Source organism: Diplotaxodon limnothrissa, linkage group LG5, assembly GCF_057381915.1.
Source record: "Diplotaxodon limnothrissa isolate DT_005_m linkage group LG5, D_limnothrissa_male_GT1.1, whole genome shotgun sequence".
NCBI classification, from domain to species: domain Eukaryota; kingdom Metazoa; phylum Chordata; class Actinopteri; order Cichliformes; family Cichlidae; genus Diplotaxodon; species Diplotaxodon limnothrissa.
The window spans coordinates 16,806,628-16,821,329 of NC_140600.1; the positions used below are offsets into that span (position 1 = coordinate 16,806,628).

Below are 14,702 nucleotides of genomic sequence, written 5' to 3' on the forward strand. Positions count from 1 at the left end.
ACAACAGCAGCGCCAGTGTACAGGGTTGCCAGCACTTGATTGTAATTCCGTGTGGGAGGAGGATGGGTGGGTTTAAGTGTATGTAGTCATTCCTCTTCACACGCTCCGCTGTGCGCACACGGTGAAGACAAAAGCAGAGCGCGGTCCACCTCTCCATGTGACGTCCAGCAGGTCGGTGAAAGCGCAACAGTAATCTCAGAAATCAAGAAAAAAAAAAATAAGTATTTACGCTGCGCAGAGTTAACCAAGTGCGCCCTTTTCCTTTTCCTTTCCCCCCCCCTGGGTGTTCCCTCACTGGGTACTCTCCTCTCCATCCTCTTCAGCTTCAACATTTGTGAAGTGGCTGCCTCACCCGGTCGGACCGGAGGCCGTCTGGTCTCTGATCTGTTATCAGGAGTCACCGGAGACTCGCTGCGCACCGCCGGCGCCAGGCTGTGCGCCTCTCGGATCACACCCGAGCCACCACGAGCTCTGGCGATGGACATGATGGAAGGAGACGTTATGGACAAGCTGGAAGACACGTCATCGGTGTACGACTTCGACCCGATCACCGGCAACATTCCGGCCACCAAAGTAGAGATCACCGTCTCCTGTAGGTGAGTCGACGCGTCCGCAGAGAGCGGAGAGCGCAGCGGACCACCGGCGGTCAGGAAAGTTCGGTGTTCGGACTGCATGTTAGAGCTGTGCTAGAAAAGTTGTGAAAAGCGCCCCACCCAACTCATCCTATACGTGTAGCTGCAGATTTTGCTGTGCAGACCGTTAGTTTCCATGGTTTGGTTTACAAGGAAAGTTGTTTGTATCATTTTTTTCTACTTAAACTCTCAGTGTACGTGTGTGCATTTATTTGAGAAAAAGTTCCAATTTCCCTTGAACTTTTCAAGTATTTCCAATTTGCCATCAAAAAAAGTGTCTGAAAATGTGCACAACATCACATTATTTCGTTTCCCTGTGTATACATATTCAAGGTTAAATCTGGGAGGAAATCTTTTATGCTGCCAGCTCTTTCTGTTGAAACACTGTTTGAGGACAAAATAATTCCATGTGACATAATACATCACCAAACATGGTAATAATTATATATTAGACAGATCCTTTAATGTGACATCTTTTCAGCCAGAAGCCTCTTTCATGCTGTGCCCATTGTAACCGCTGGCTGCTTTCAGAACACTAAAAGCCTCATTCTTACCTCCCCTACACTCTTTAAAAAGTAGTGGATGTTAAAGATTCAAAGGTTTGCATCACGTTCACACAGCGCCCGTGTCCTTGGCCTCAAGCTTACTCCCATTTTTATTATTTTTCAGTACAAAAGGATTCAGAAAGCCTCTCGGGAAGAGAAATCCACCCTCACCAAATGAATCTCCCTACAGTGCTCGTTCAGTGAGAATAGACAGTCACTCCTCTCCCCATTAGAAGAAGGTTTTAAAGTCAAGGCTTTCAATGTCTTTCACCTCTCAGACACTCCAGTGCTGGCATGTGTGAGCATCTTCGCACACACACACATGCACATACACACTGAACCGCACATGAATGTTTCTGGTCTTTGATGCTGGATTTTGGGTTGGTGAGCCACTGAAGCAGAGTGAGTTTGAGCTATAACAAGCTGCGTGTGCATTATTGATGCGCTTTCTGGCGTTCAGAGAAGCTCGCTGCCACATTATTCGTCTCAGAGTAAAAAAAACAAAAAACCCAAAACATAGCCCTGCTTGGAATTTACTGAATGAACAGCCATTGTGCTGCTGGGCGATGGTGGGGAATCAGCTTAGATGACGAATGGGTAGCAAACTGGTTGCCTACCAATGAAAGACCTGCACGCTCTTGGATTTTGATGTTTCTCAGCCTGTAATGATGAGGCGAATGGAATTATATCATTGCTGATACGCAATTAAGCACCATTCAGGTAAATAATGAGTCCCATTCTGACAAACCCCAGCATATATGCAAATGGTTCCTCTGCATGTGTGTACATTTGTGCTGATGTGTGATTAAAATAAAAAAGAGGGAGAAAACCAAAGCAGTGGTGCACAACCCTCCTGGCAGAAAGAAGAGGAGTTTGTTGAGAGGAAATCATTAATTGAAAGGAGAAGGTCGATGCATCTCCCTCCTGCTTCACTGCCACCTTGTTTGTGTCTGTGAGACAGATCGAGAGTTCGAAAAGCTAAGAGTTCATCTTATGTTTGATGTCTTGGTAATTTAGACTTTTATTAAAGGCAGGAAGATGTATAGATGGTCTTTACCTGTACATAAATGGTCTATACTCATACATACTCAAACCAAGCGCTACAAGCTCTCTACTTAAGGGCTTGTCCTTACTGTGATCATGCCACACATAGGAAGAAATGCTAATGAGCTACACACACCTAAGTGCAAAAGGTTGCTCACATAACCCCATAGTAGGGATTTTGCTTTGTAGACTACAATCCCTGCTCTCTGTAATAGCTAACAACAGGCTACTCTATCAGCCACAATTGAAGCAGAGGAAATCAACAGTTAAATCTCTCTGTCACAGTCAAATACTACTAATATTGCCGACTGCATCTGGGTCCAAGGACTTGCCTGTTAGGACTGAACGATGAGCTACCTGCCGGCTTTCGCAGCAAAGATCTCCTTCACATACTGCTGCACTACGCTCGAAAGTGCATTATGGTACTGTGGATTTCTGATAAGGCCCCATCTGTCAACCAGTGGCTACAGTCTGTGATATGTATCATGCCAATGGAAGCCTTCTCTACAGCACTTAAGGACAAACCTTTCCTTTTCTATCGCATATGGGACCCTTTTTTGGCCCACCTGAACACTCCTTCTGCTCAGAGGTTGAAATCGGGCTTACGGGATTTAGCCTGGCAACAAAGGGACGATTGTTAACCTTTTTCATTGTTTATTAATATTGCTGTTGGCTTTCTCTTTCTGCCTCCCACGTCCTGCTATACATGTAGATGCATCTTTGTCCTGTGTATGTATATGCTGGTGACTGCTGTTTTCCTGCTCTGCAATTAAAAGTTCAAAAAAAAAAAAAAACTTCTAATAACAGTTCAAGGCCTCACAAATCCTCTAAATCCTTTGTACAGATGTTGTGTGACTCAGATTCCTATTGAGGAGATGAGCCTCCCCGTTGGCTCTTCTATGCAGTTCTCCCTTTGTCATTATGTCCGTGCGCGCTCTGAAACCTCGAAACCATGATGATAGTCGTTCCCTCCGGGTTAATACCCCCTATTACAGGCTGCACCCCCTGCTTTTGACATCGTGTTATTATCAGGACCAGTGACAAACAGAGAGCGCTGAGCGGGCACAGGATCAGGGGAAAAGAGGGAAAATGACAAGAATTGAAATGTCTTTAATTCAAGGCAAGGAGAAGCATGAGAGATTTGGGGTGGTAGGACATTTTTGTCATATAAAAGAGATCATCCTTTTCCAATCAGAAGCTCTTCGGAATATTCACCAAATAGATTTAGCTTCTACGACACATCGCTGACAGTCCTTCGGTTATGTCTGTCACCATGCTCGCATTGCTCGCTTACGTTTGATGTGTAACTTGCGGCACATTTGTTTTGTGAGAGAGCCTGGCCTTTGGAAATGAAAGACCGGTGAGACGGTTTGACACGGCAGAAAGAAGAAAAAATATTGGGGGCCAACACTGAACGTGTGGTTTCTCTTAAAATGGTGTTTACACACCCACAGGGATTGCCAGTCAATGGTCATCTTCTGAAGGTCAGTGATGAGAAGAGGGCACAACCTGCACTAGAACAGAAATGCAGTGGAAAAGCTCGGCTTTCATTCAGCCCTTTATTATATCCCTCTTTGCCATTTGCTTCATTTTCTAACTGTCCAGTCAGTTCAACAAAATAAAGCAGTACTTATGCATCTAAGGCCATTTACCAGTGTCCCAGTCAGCTCTGGGGACACTGACTGGCTTGTTTATTGAAGAGCAGGTCTGTCAGCTGCCAAGCGTGATACGGTGAAAAGCAGCAGACTCACCTGGCATGATGTGATGGTGTGTTACAGTGTTGGAGCTTGCATAAACATAAGCTTAGAGTATGAGCTGCATTTCGAAGCTGCCATTGTAGACCAGTGATTGGACCTAGCATTCGTTTTTGCCATTCATTACCATTCAGTAACAGAGAACATGAAGGGCTTTCTAGCACCTCATCTCAATGGCAATCACCTGGCTAACATCATTTGGAGGAGGGCACGAGATAAAAAGCTTCATTATTTAATTCCGATGGTTAGAAGAGCCTGTCAAACCTTTAAAATGCTTTAGTGTTGATAAATTACATTTAGGGTTTTTCAGATATCACCTTTAATCTGTTTTTCAGCAAAAAAAAAAAAGATATGCGCTGAGCTTAGGTGATGAAATATTCATACATGAAAGGCACACACAGGGGCACAGTCGGAGCATGCGGTTAAGTTAAAAATTTACTGGAGTCATTTTAAAATGTGAAAGGATGTTAATTTTGGGACAGTTGATAACAATAGAGTTAATAGGGCTCAAAAAGCATTTGATATTTTTTTTGCCTAAATTGAGGATAATTTCAATAATAATGGTTTGAGGAGTTCTAATTTAGAAGTCATACAGGGATGAAAAAATTGAAAAAAAAAAAAAACCCAAACAGCTGGTGCTGTCTTAAAGATGTGCTTAACCAGAGTTTTACAAGGTACTTGCCAGATTACAGTTCTTGCGTAGAGTTAGGCTCCCCGTCTTCTTGTCAGGGAAGATAGTCTTTGCATTTCTGGGATCACTGCAATGCTGTCAAATTAATTTGTAATTTGTGACCCTTCCCGGTTGGCTGGGAAAGTGCCCCAAATGTTTGCACAGCTCTGTACAAGCAAGGGACTGATTAGGGTTAAGAGAAGTGAGGTGTGATTTCTACAGAGCACTGGGTCAAAGTTCACATTGACTGAATGCAGTGCGGAGACCCAATTATACCATTAATGGATCGTCCTTTTCTTCGAGAGCGACTTCTAATCTAAGGGCTTCCCTAAGGCTGAAGATAGATCTTGTAGCTGCTGAATTTTACTTTAATTGGTGGCTTGTGGTAGTGATATAATAATTCTATTCTTGTAGTTAGTGCATAGTTTGCTAACAGGAGGTGGTGGTGGTGGGGTTGACGTGGGATTTCACAGCTTGGTTTTGAGTGCAGGCAGTGGATGTGTTGCGGTGATTAAATTCCTCTGCTAAATGCCTGGATGGTCTGCATTTGCATATAGAAACTTGTACTTATGAGAGCCCTGTTTTAAGCATCTGCTAGCTTCCTTTACAGATCTGGGACAGAAAGCGTCTCACAGAGCGTAGAAAAGCCCTAAGGAGATCCTGCACCGCTGCTTATTATCACTCTGGTTTCCCTTGCCTTTCACATTGCGTCTCTCTCGGTCTGAGCTCTTTTAGTGTGAATGTGTACTGCACCACAAGCTTCACTGAAGCTTATTAGCCTCATGAAGAATGCTGTGTATAAAACATGAGCTCAGCTTTGCAAACCACAATATAATTATCTTCCAGATGACTCCCCACTGCTGTGAAAAGTAAGACAAACCTCTTTCTGTCTCTCTCTCTCTGAAACACACACACACACACACACACACAGTAATTTTTAAACACTACAGAGAAAGAACACTGCACGATGTCACACAGCCTAACTGACTTTAGTTTGTTAGGCTGTGTGGGAAAAAGAGAAATAGAGGTAGGGAAGGAAAGATAGTGTGGATGGTTAGGATGTAGATAAAGAAAGGCTGAGATGAGAAACACAGTGAGCTGGATACACTCATCATTGCACAGTAACTGGAAGGCAGGGATGTAAATTCAATAAGAAGACCCCCCCCCCCCCCCCCCCCCCCCACACACACACACACACACCACATACCACCCTGAAAAAAGAGGGGGGGAAGTAAAAAAGTAATTGGATTTATTGAGAATATTTCTGCTCCTCTCAGCAGGTTAAGTTTACAAATAGACTGCAGGTTTGTCTTAGTACCTGATGTGATGCTTTACTGAAATGTTAGCAACAGAAGTAAATGAGAAAGCACAACACAGTAATGATCTGTGGGCAATATAAACAGGTTGTGAACATACGGTTGGCATATCTATGGCACACAGGTGCATATTTAAACACCTAGCAGTTTGAAGGAGAATAATCATTCATGTCTATGACCACCTGGTGAATCGGGCCTAACTTTTACTCAGCTCTTGGTTTCACCAATACATTACCATCAAATACTGTGATAAAGGTTGCAGAAGAGTAGTTAGCACTGTTGCTTCATAGTGAGAAGGGTCCTGGTTGGCTGTGGCTTTTACAGTTACTGTTTGCGTGTTCATTTTCTGTCTACATGGGTTTTCTTTCAAAGACAGCCCTGGTAATTGCTTGTTCTAAACTTGATGCCAATGAGAAATTGTGTTTTTGTATATTTGACCCTGTCGCCGATGTTTAATGCAACTAAATAACATTTCAGGGGACAATTCTTTTTAGGTTTCTTGCAGTCTTGAAACAGTGGACCTTTTCAGATTGTCACAGTTCTCAGAGTCATCTGATGTATTGGTGTTTCATCATGTATCAATTACAACTAACTGCAATATCAGTTACAGCCACTATCTAACACCTCCGGCAAGGGAAATGGAGTTTAATTTAAATAACTCAAGGACTTGGTAATAAAACACTTTAGTCTGCTTTGCTATTGAAAATATAATTTGAAATCTTTGTTAAAAATGACTTTTAACCCCTACAATAATTTAAATGTCAAATTATGTCAAATTCTTCATAAAATACTTTATTCTGTGATATAAAATAAAAAACAAAAAACAAACTCCCATTCAGTTTTAAACTGAGAGCAAACTGATTCCTTTTCCCCCCATACTGATGCATCAAGCCTTTGAAGCAATTTCAAAGGCAACATGGTCACAACTTCATTGCACATGGTGGCAGTAATTTTGTTCATGTTCTGTAACCCATGTTTTTCCCAGTGTGATTGTAGCCTTTGTTTCCTTAATTTTCTATCCGTGCAAAAGATTCCAGCAGAACTGCAAATCTAACGTGGATTAATCTGCCTTTGGGGCCTTTGTGAATATGGGAGCAGCTGGACAAAGCTTTTATGTTTATATATAAATCAAGCTCTAAAAAGGAATTTCCAGATCATTACTCTAAATATTCTGCTAATTACAGTAAGCCATGGTCATTAGGCAGAGCAAGCCACAAAAATAAGACTAGATTTATCTTAAATTGAACAAGCTGAAACAAGGGAGCAAAAGGAAAAAAGAAGTAAAGACATGTTTCTTAAGACAAATGTCTCTCAAATAAAATATGCACGTCTTCTCTAAAAAACAACAACAAAAAAAACAAGAAACCCCAGAGGTGATCTACTGTCTGAAGCTTTATATAACGGTGGAGAACAACGATCCTAACAGTTAAACTATAGTCATTCTGCTCTTGCAGTTCCTCCTTTAGTTTAGGTTTAGTTTCTTATTTTCTGGAACAGTCTTATGACATTTCGTTGTGCTTGTTGAGGCTACACTGATATCATTCCTTTTCCTTTTACTCTGTGCTTCTTAAGTTTCCCTCTGTGTAAGCTGAAGATGAGCTACCACCTAGGACCATATGGCACTCTAACACCTGCAACACTGACGAGGCTGCTCCAGTGCCACTCTGACTGTAACTACCACCTACACAGCCGTGTCCTTTTGGGGGCCAAAACACAAAATCTTGAGACAGTACCTGATAACCTCACTTTTCTTCCTGTCCCGCTTTGCTGGATTTTTGTAGCTAACCAGTAAACAGCTGTGCGATCGCTGGCATGCATGTATGAGTGCTAAGACTATACTGTTCTATAACAGCAACAGTTCACTTGGGAGTCAAATTAAACCAGTGTGTGAAGTGTGGAAGCAGCACAGATTAAATACACATCAGGAGCGGTTCTGGCTTTGTTGTTTTTGCATTGATCTACAAAAAGCATATTGTATTTTGTTGCGTCTGTGTGGAGCTGTTTGCGTGCAAAAGGACATTTAGATTCTGTTACAGCATGAAGCACTCTCTTTTCTTCACCAACACAGTGAATTGATGCATTTACTATGTTTCGTAGTGGGGTTTTTTTTGTTTTTTGCCTTTTTAAATTCCTTTTACAGTGCCTTGTGTGCACTGATAGACAGGCTGTGACTAATGCTTTCAGTAAATCGATAAAATGGACTGTGGGCATACAGAAGAGATTAAACGTGCACATGTCAAGAGCTTGAATCCACCTTTTAAAAGCAATGTTTTCTTTGCCCACTCATTTGTTTCATATGAATGAAAAACAAAATGTCATCATCTTTTGCCCCTAAAAAACTGCCTTGTGGTTTTTTTTGTTCACTATTATTACACTGATATTATAAAGATGCTAATTTTCATCCGTCACTCTTCGCCCTACACCCAATAATCCCCTCCAGCCCTGACAGCAGCACTGTTCAGTTGTCAGCATCTTCACAGAGCAATGCCTATAATCAGCTCTGTCAGCCCTGCTACTGAGAATTAACTGTCTCGTTCCTGCAGCCATCAAATTCTTCCATCCTGAATGCTTGTATCAAGCTCGTATCTTGCAGCTCTTACTCCAGAGTGAGAGAGAATCTCCTTGAATGCCAACGAGGCCTGGTGAGACCGTCGACGACAGCCACTGAACATAGGCGATGTTAAGTTCAGAGGAAGAAGGGTAACACTCTCCTCGAGTGTTAATGATGGTTCACTGTCATGCTGGCTTTAGTGGCTGAGAGGCTGGAACGAGGCTTTGATCTGTGCTCTCTGGCTGACAGGACTTGCTGGGTCTCTGGCAGGAGGAGGGACGTCATGGGAAGACAAAGTCAAATTTGTGATAAAGGACTGGAGAAATGGAAGATCACCTAAAAGCCTTGCTTGGTGTCCTAAATAGCTACACTGTGACCAGTAAACATGTTAGAGGGCAAACATTAATTTCAAGTTGAGGTGGAGAAAGGGTGCCGTGGCTAAGACCTTTGAAATGCAACCTCACTGTGACTTTGGTGACAGTGAAATTGATTTGTTTTTTCCTGAGAAACATAAACATAGCTCCAATTACATATTTTTCTTTACAAAGCTCTAGTATGCTCCCCAAACCCATTCTTAGCAGGTTTTTAGCTTAAACGATTCCCCGATAAGGAATCTTTTCACAGCCGTGTTCCATAATTTATGTGATATATACCTGCAATGCTCGCTTTTGACCCGAAACCTTCAGAATAATTTTCCTCTTTACAAGGTAGACACTTTTTTTATTTCCTTTTCGACTCTTTTTAATCCTCATCTTATCAGTGTTGCTACAGTCAGATCTGTTCTGATGAGCGAAAGCTCCAGTGTTCATATCTTTATTTCCAGACAAAAGCAAACAATACGGGAGGGTGCAGATGTTTCCATAATAGCAAACAAGGTTCAAACTGATTAAATAGCATATTTTGATATTATAAAAAGATTCGCAACAAAGGACCATTATTTTTGAAGCGTGGCTATGTGCTGGAATAACACAGACACAGCCATATTCAAACCAGGCATTTACTCATTTGCATACATACTGGGAAATCAGCAATTTGTTGTCTTAGTGTGCTTTGAAGGTAGGGATTAATATATATGTGCATGTTTGATCTGCATGCGGAGGCTCACACATCACCTAAATAGTTTGTTTAATTGTAGGATCTTTTAATAATATCTGAGCAAGGTCTATAGCTCACTTGTGTCAGAGACCTTATTAGCATTTTGTCAAAGTAGCACCAGACTTTGGGATTAGTTTTGGAATCTCATGAGTCTTATTCCATAATTGGATTCATTTGGCTTTTCAGCTGGAGCTTTTGGACACATATCTGCAGGCACTCAACATGATAGTGGTGTTTGTTGAGAAAACAGATGCATGTTACCTGTTTAATGCTTTTAGGTACTTGCATGTTATTCAGACCAGCAGTAGCCAACAATGTACTAGAGCTATCAAAATGCATTTTGGTTGTAGATAGTGTACAGGCCCAGGAGATCAGTAATAAACGTGGAATATAAAATATGTATACAAAACCCACTAACTCAAAGATTCGCTGTGCCTTCTGTGCAACGAGAAGTCACAGTTTGTACTTGGGTCATTTGGGATATGCATGAAATCCCTTCCAGCGGAGCTGTAGTAGTGTCTGGTGAGTTTCCAAAGTCATCTGAAAGACAGACATACCTGACAAAGATTCAGTTTATGCATCTGAAGTCGAAAAATAAAACTCAACAATAAAATGCACTAAAAATCAAAAGCTTCTAATAAACAAGACAGGTGCACGAACAGCCATTTACCGTGCGTGAATCACGCCCATTGTGCTGTGGTAGGAGCATCTGTCCTCGACATATGTGATGGAGTAATAGGAGCTTAATAGCTCTCAGTCGGAGCTATTCAGGAAGGTGAGTCACAGCTGTGGACAGCTATCATCACCTGGCAACTAAAAAGATGATGTTTTTCACCTTAACGGGCACCCAGACACTGCGGGTGATGCATTTTAATTCACTTCATTGAACTAATTAGTTTCGAATGGGATACCCATACAGCTGATTGGACCTCCATTTGTTGGCGGGTCAATAATACTATAACACTCAGCTAACTAGCTGCTTAGAGCTATCTGACTCTCAATGGGCTGGCTCCTGCCACAAAAGCTTTAAACACATTGCAGCATTTCATCAGCAACATGCTCGTTCAGAGGTTTTTTTAATGGTCCTGTTAGTCTTTGAATACATTTCTTGACAGGATGATTTGAATTTGTTTCTGTGGAGCTTATAATTAGAAATAATTAGCGATACGCCTTAGCTCATGAGCTTAGTCTGTTACTGAAATGTGCTGGTTGGCTCTGATGCTAATTTTCCCAGCGTTTTATCAGCAAACATATTGCTGTGTTGAATTGAAGTCATACATCTATTAGTGTGTGTCTAATTTAACTAAATCCTATAAGATCATTTTTTATTAAAAGTCACTTTTTAAATTTCCACTTGGCTTTTCATTGTGACCTGTAAGCTTCAGAGTATATACTGTGCACCTCAGCGTAATTCTTCAGTATGTAGGGCAGCGTGAGACTCTCTAATATTGTGGGTTGAGTTACTTTGGTTGCTAAGGACATACATTATAACCATGGTAACTAAAAAAATGTCAAAGAACTTTGTTGGGTAAGTCTGTCTTAATAAAAATAATTTTTAACAAAGGTTTGTAAGGTAAAGCAGTCCAAGAGAGGACTTGAATGCTTGTCTTGTGGTTGGAGTTCTTGGGATGGTGCCATGTGTCACCCCACCAGACGCATGGCACCATCATACGCAGGTATGCAAGTTTGTCTTCTTCCTCAAGTTGTAAAATGACATTAAACTGGTGTCTCACTGCATTGGAAAAAGATGCCAAATGGATACCACTTTCAGCTTGTGATAGGTGGGAGTGTTTTGTTTAACGCTCTTTTGAATTCTTCACTAACTGTGCCTGTTAAAAGCTGTTTGTTGACACTCTAAAGCCAGAAATTCCAAATGAAATCAGGTATTAAGATTTTTATCACAAGCGAGAGTCAAAAAAAATGAATGAAAGCAGTCTAACAGTGTCATTGTTTATACAAACTGTTGGGCCGTCAGCATCTTGTAGTGAATGATGCATGATTGAATTCACTCCTCAGAGTAGATGTGAAATTGTTTGCCTATTCTCAGGCCGCAGGGCTATTTCAGCTCTGGCTCTGAGCCCTTCAGTGCGGGATAGGATGATTGGGCAAGATGGGCATGTGTGGTACAGCAAAACTGGAGAGTGTGAAAAGTGTGTGGGTGAGATGACTAGTTTTGATTATGGAGCTACCAACGCCCTGAGGGAAAATAGATAATGAATGAGTGAAAAAAATATGTGTGTGTGTGTGTGTGTGTGTGTGTGTGTGTGTGTGTGTGTGAGTGCCTGTCTTGTTCTCTAGGCTGCCTATTGATTGCATATGTGATGGTTTAGGACAGTTATTGTTACGGATCATTTCTGGACTCAAACAAATAACTGCACATATAGCTGAATAAACATTTTTCTGTCATCTCTTAAAATAAGTTAGTTCCCCACTCCAAGGACTGCTGTAATGAAAGGATAGCAGTTTCTTAGCCCTACACTGAAAGGAGTGAAAACTTCTCAAAGCAGCTAAGACATTTATGGACTTTCGAAGTTATTTTATTTCAGAAATATTGACATTTACTATATATTGCGATTTTTCTGCAAATCTAAGCTGGAAGTGTGGCTGAAATTAGTCTGCAGGATCAATTATTTATGAAGTTTATCTTACTGAATCTTTACCGTAGCTTTCAGAGCTCCTTTTTTATATCTAAGGTACAATGATTGATTTATGCATGCTGAAGAATCATAGTAACTATGCATCATAATGGTAAAGAGAGGTGATTAAAGTGACTTTGAGTGCCACTGGGAGTTCTGATAATTTCAGAAATTGTGGATCTGTGTGCATTTTCCTCAAAAGATCTCTCTCTGAAATAGTCTGAACCCCCCCCCCCCCCAGCCTGTTTTGTATGAGCGCTTCACACTGCTGGTGATGTAATGGTATGGAGGACATTTTCTTGCCACACCCTACCTGAATATTGGTGGTGACACACCTTGTCATTAAGCTCAAATGATCTTAAACTGGTTCATTGAGCAATACAGTTTTTTCACTGTACTCAAACGGTCTCCACAGTCACCAAACCTCAGTCCAATCGGGATTTGGTGGCACGGGACAATGATATCAAGGGTGTGCAGAAACAAATCTCCAGCAACTGTGTGACGCGGTCTCTATGATCCAAAGTCTGTGAGGAATGACCGTAGCACCTTGTTAAATCTATGCCACAAAGAATGAAGGCAGTTTTGAAGGTAAATGTGGGTAAAACCCAATGCTAGAAAAGTGGACCTAATAAAATGTCTGTCTATACAGAATTGGATGGATTACAGTAGCTTAAACACATTCAATTCTAAAATGATTACAAATCAGGAAAATAATGTCTCTGTTTAACTTGTGCAGTGTGTGTGGTCGCCTTCTAAATAGTAGCACGTTAGCCTGTCAACCTTTGGATTAAAACCTCTTAGAAGAAATGGAGCTTCGCAGATTTGAAAGCATTCTTTAGAGCCTTACTTCATGTTAAGATGTGTGTGTATTGTTTGTGTCTCTGTGAAATCGAGTGTAGCTCGTTAGCTAAAAGAACACGTCTTGGGGGGGCAGAGGTGGACATCTGACAATGAAATCTTCACTCTACAGTGACACACTTCACTGATGCACATTTACAATGGCTTACTCGGAAGCAGTTTCCAAACTTTTTCTCCCTGGATATTAGTTTTACAGTATGGACTTGCTCTCATTTCCATTTTGCTTTTCATCTCAAGAATCTTGCTGCATTTGCAAGTTGTAGAAGCAGAGAGCTGGAACTTCCTTGGTAGTTTTTCAATTGCAGAGAAGCAGATGCTTTTCCTGTTCATTGGGAAAAACAGACCCGAGCTTATATGTGTTTGCATTAAAAGCATAAGTGAGACTAAATATTGCACACAATATTTTTCAGGTCACAAAAAACAGATGATGCAAACTATAAGCGTCCAATAAAGTGCATTTTGTCATGGCTGTAAACATACAGTATGCCCTGTTGTCTGTTACATGACCTCTGTTGTCTTCAGACACAGTACACACTGTGCTGTTAGGAATTTTGTGACAATCCCAAGCTTCCCTGCCAGGCAGTGAGCTTGCTGTTTCTGTCTGGCAGGCTGAGCAGGAATCTCCCCAGAGGAAGTCGTGGGCTGAATAATTCAACAGCTGGTGGGAAAAACGATCTTGCTTGGTTCTACCATCGATCTGACGCTAAAGCAATACCAGCACTACAGTTTGGACTCATAAGATAAGATAAGATAAGATAACCTTTATTAGTCCCACACGTGGGAAATTTGTTTTGTCACAGCAGGAAGTGGACAGTGCAAAAGTTATGACGCAAAAATTAGAATACAATAAGAATAAATACAGTACACAGCTGTACAGAATAGAATAAAATAATATACTATATACAGTAGAATAAAATAGAATAAAAATATACAATAAGATAAAAATAGAATACGAATGCTATATACAACTGAGTAAAAATACAACGATGCCAGAAAAGATTATTGCACTTAGTGTTATTGCACATGTGTGGATGTGTGTGTTTGTTCAGTTAAAGTCTTTGTTGTGGAGTCTGACAGCAGTGGGGAGGAAAGACCTGCGAAATCTCTCCGTCCCACACCGTGGGTGCCGCAGTCTCCCACTGAAGGAGCTGCTCAGTGCTGTCACAGTCTGCTGCATGGGGTGGGAGACGTTGTCCAACAGGGATGACAGCTTAGCCGCCATTCTCCTGTCACTCACCACCTCCACTGGGTCCAGAGGGCATCCTAGAACAGAGCTGGCCCTTCGGATCACCCTGTTCAGTCTCTTCCTGTCCCCAGCAGAGATGCTGCCGCCCCAGCAGACCACACCATAAAAGATAGCAGAAGCCACCACAGAGTCATAGAAGGTCTTCAGGAGTGGGCCCTCCACCCCAAACGACCTGAGTCTCCGCAGCAGGTACAACCTGCTCTGCCCTTTCCTGTAGAGGGCGTCTGAGTTATGAGTCCAGTCCAGTCTATTGTTCAGATGAACACCAAGGTACCTGTAGCTGTCCACAGCCTCAATGTCCATACCCTGGATGTTCAGTGGTTGCAGTGGAGAATGCTTGTGCCTGCGGAAGTCT

The 14,702-nt window shown here is 41.7% G+C and overlaps 1 protein-coding gene across 2 annotated transcripts in view; it reads left to right on the top strand.

Moving 5' to 3' along the window:
• The first annotated feature begins 462 nt into the window (after positions 1 to 462).
• cpne5b (copine Vb) overlaps positions 463 to 14,702 on the top strand; it is a 142,435-nt gene continuing 128,195 nt past the window's right edge. The window contains exon 1 of one of the 2 annotated variants that reach the window (XM_085353967.1): positions 463 to 596. In XM_085353967.1, the coding sequence (XP_085210093.1) occupies positions 478 to 596 (119 nt within the window). In that variant the 5' untranslated portion in view covers positions 463 to 477. The remainder of the gene's footprint in view (positions 597 to 14,702) is intronic. The other variant, XM_085353966.1, reaches the window with a different exon arrangement.